Below are 3,542 nucleotides of genomic sequence, written 5' to 3'. Positions count from 1 at the left end.
CAGAGTTCCAGAGATTACTGCAGACTTTATAGAAAACTGCCCAAGGGAGATCCAGATTTGGCGGGTGGGGTGAGGGGTTGAGAAGGCAGGCCTCGAGCCAATATGTTGAAGGAGGTCAACTTCCTGTGTGCAGCGGCAGCACAGGCCAGCCATTCTGCCTGACTTAGGGGGTGGAGAGTTAGGGAGAGGTGGCCCCCTCCCAACTCACCAATTGTGCTTTGGGATCATGCAGAAGGCAGGGCGCTGAGGCTCTGACCCTAAACAGGAGGGTTTGTGCCTGAGACAGGAAGCAAGAGCCCCTTCCTTTTCCAGAAGGCATATGGGAGGGGCAAGGAATCCCCACTGGAGAAGTGCCACAGTGGGTGGGAAAGAGGGCAGAGAAACTGGTGGGCAGCAGCTCCTAGTCTTTCAGAGTCCTTCTCAGGGTCTCTGAGGCCATGATGGATGGTGACCGTGGATCTGAGGCCTGACCATCCATATCACCTCCCCAGGGCTCTCTCCTTCCCCTTGAGGATTAGCTAATAAGGGGCAGGGGTGTGTGGTACCTGTCTTGCAAGGCTGGAGAGCTCGTCCTGGGAGGAAAGGGGGCTGAGCACATCCCAGGATGAGATTCCTTACTGGACCTTGATCCAGTGAGTGACAGGGGTGGGTACTGAATACAGGTGATGGGGGTAGGGGTTGAGAGCCCAAAACTTGAACAGGGTAATGAAACTCAAATTGGGGTGAAGAGCTGAGAGTTTGAAATTGGGTACAAGCACTAAGTATTGGGTATCAGAACCCCAGTGCGGAAAGGCTGAGATCAGCTCCACCCTAAGGCTACACCAGGGTGCACTTGTCCCTGGGATGGGAGAGAGCCTGGGAGTTGAATCTCAAGACTGGGTTAAGGAAGGGAGGGTCCTGGCCAGAGCTGGGGAGGCAGGTGGTGAGAGGGGCAGGGGTATGAATACATCCTCAGATTGGGGAGGGTGCCCTGACCTTCAGAACCCCATAATGTGGGTCTCTATGCAGGGTGGAGCTCTGGGATGTGGCACAAGGCTCAGAGTCCACAAAAACCTGCTGATGGAGGTGCTCTGCTACAGAGACCAGAATGGGAAGTGAGGATCCCTGAACCCTGGGAGGGGAGCTGAGGGCTCCAAGCTGGAGAGAGGGATCAGTGCTAGGGAAGCCTGGGATTTTGGGAAGGTTGGGCTTGGAACAGGTTGGTGGAAATGGTCGCAGGGCTTCCAGGTTGAAGGACAGGGTCTATGTAAGTCTTGAAAAGGGGAGGGAGCTTTTGGTGGTCCAGGAGGGATGTGTTTGAGTCTGGGACGGGCGGGTGGAGTTTCTGGAATCAAAGGTGTCTCAGGGTCTTTGGTTGTGGGAGCTCCCAGAGGCTGGAAGAGGGCGGGGGTGGGGAAAAGCTTGGAGCTTCTGGGTGGGGCTGGGAATCGCCATAATCCAAAGATCTCAGCCGGTCAGGGGCAGGTCTCAGAGCCCCTAAGACAGCGGGCGGGTGTCTTGGGCCAGGCAGCCCCAATAAGGTCATCAGCTGGCGGGGGGCAGCCCCCAACCCCCGACAGGGGAAGATCAGAGGCCCGAGCCCGGGGAAGTGGCGCGGGAGCCAGCAGGTGCAGCTGGGGCAGGCGCGCGGCGCGGGTCGGCGTCCTGCTCGTAGCGGTAGTGGTAGCCCTCCATCTGGTCCCGGCAGGCCTCGCGCAAGTTGCGCATCCAGCGCTGGATGCCGCGGCGGTTTAGGTAGAGCACCATTAGGAAGATGAGGCCGATAAGCGCCAGCACTAGCCCGAAGAAGACGTAGGAGGCTTCCAGCTCCGGGCCTGCGAGCCCCACTTCTTCCTCGCGACCATCGGCGTCGCCGTCCGCGCAGTGCAGCCGCACCTCATCCAGGTCCAGGAAAGGGTGGTCGTGCAGAGCCCGCGGGGCCGCGCAGCGCAGGCGCCGCGCGTCGGGTACGCGCTCCGTGGCGTTGCGCAGCCAGGCCAGCAGGGGGCGCGCACCGCAGCCGCAGCGCAGGGGGTTGTCGGCGAGCAAGAGACGCGGCCCCGGGTGGCCGCCATCGCGCTCCAGCGCTCGCAGCTCGTCGGTGCTCAGGCCCGCCAGCGCGTTGAGACGCGCGTCCAGCTGCTCCAGGCGCGGCAGGCGCAGCGCGGTGGGCGGCAGGCTGCTCAGCGCGTTGCCCACCAGGCCCAGGAGGCGCAGGTCAGCCAGCGGGGCTAGAGCGGCGTCCAACTTGTGCAGCAGCGCGAGGCCGCCCCGTGCCAGCGCGTGGTTGAGTTGCAGCGAGCGCAGCGCGGGCAGCCCGCGGAAGGCGGCGCCGCCCAGGGCGCGCAGCGGGTTATGACTTAAGTCTAGCGCCGCCAGGCTGGGCAGCCCGTCGAAGGCGCCATCCTCCACCACCTCGATGTTGTTGTGCGTGAGGCGCAGCGCGGTCAGGAGCGGTAGGCGCACGCCCACCTCCTCCTCCTCCTCCTCCTCCCCGTCCGCGTCCACGCCCGCGAAGGCGGCAGCGCGCAGCACGGTCAAGTTGGCGCCCACGATGGTGAGGTTGCGCGCGTCGGGCGGCACGTCCCGCGGCGGCTGCCGGAGCTCGGCGCCCGACGCGCAGCGCAACAGCAGTGTGGGGCCGCCGAAGCAGTAGCACTGGAAAGGACAGGGCGCGGCCGGTCGGCTCAGCGCAGCCGCCACGAACAGCAGCCCCGGTAGCAGCGGCCCCCGGAGCCCCGGCTGTCCCACTTGCGGGGCCATGGCGGCCGCCCCCACATCCAGCGTCCGGGCCGCCGCGCTCACCAGTGAGTTGGGAGCGCCTTTTGGGGGGGTCGGGTGGGGCAAGTCCTTGACCTGGAGCGACTGGCAGTCCCGGTCGGTCGGTCAGTCCGCTTTCTCGTAAGTCCGAGGAGTCTTCACTTTCCTGGCAGAGGGCGAGAGGGTTCAGGCTGGGAGCAGAACCCCCCCGCCCCCAGTGCCCTCCTCGCCCTGCGCATCGGCCTCGGACTTCGTGGCCGTTCCGGGCTCGGAGCCGAGTGGGCAGGGTTTGCCTCCCACCTCCCCGCCTCCCAGCCTCCTCCTCCGCCCCCAGCGGAGTCTCCGCGCCCTCCACGCCGCGGGAGGCGGGGTGGGAGGCTCCCGAGAATCAGAGCTTTCTGCTTTTGCGCTTTTTCTTCCCCTTCTCCATCCCCGCGGCTGCTGAGAAGTTTCGCTCTCGGAGGCGCTCCCCCCACCTCACCCTCGTTTCTCCCCTTACATTTAAGCTTGTTCCTTCCTCTTCCCTTTCTGGCAAGTGTGGGATGGGGCGAGGTTGGGCGGGGAAGAGCAGGCAGGTGTGCCGGCACCAGGAAGTTAGAATTTGCGGGGAGCACTTTAGACCCCTTTCCCCCTGCAACTGAGACAGGGTTCAGGAGTGGGCTGGGAGAATTACTCCTTATTCGGCCTCTTCCTAATCTGTGATCAGGGAGAAGGCATTGCAAGGAGAGAGAGTGGAAAATCCCCAGCCTCGGTCCCCTCCTTTGCACGACCCCAGTTCCCTTAGGCACAGCTGTGTCACCACA

The 3,542-nt window shown here is 63.7% G+C and overlaps 1 protein-coding gene across 1 annotated transcript; it reads right to left on the bottom strand.

Annotated features, from left to right (window-relative positions):
• On the bottom strand, positions 1-3,187 carry TPBGL (trophoblast glycoprotein like). The gene has a single exon (XM_037841553.1). The coding sequence runs from the start codon at positions 2,740-2,742 to the stop codon at positions 1,567-1,569; it is 1,176 nt and encodes a 391-aa protein (XP_037697481.1). The 5' UTR covers positions 2,743-3,187; the 3' UTR covers positions 1-1,566.
• Positions 3,188-3,542: the final 355 nt, after the last annotated feature.

Source organism: Choloepus didactylus, chromosome 6 (genome assembly GCF_015220235.1).
Source record: "Choloepus didactylus isolate mChoDid1 chromosome 6, mChoDid1.pri, whole genome shotgun sequence".
In the NCBI taxonomy this organism is placed as follows: Eukaryota; Metazoa; Chordata; class Mammalia; order Pilosa; family Megalonychidae; genus Choloepus; species Choloepus didactylus.
This window is presented reverse-complemented; position numbering and strand designations above follow the sequence as displayed.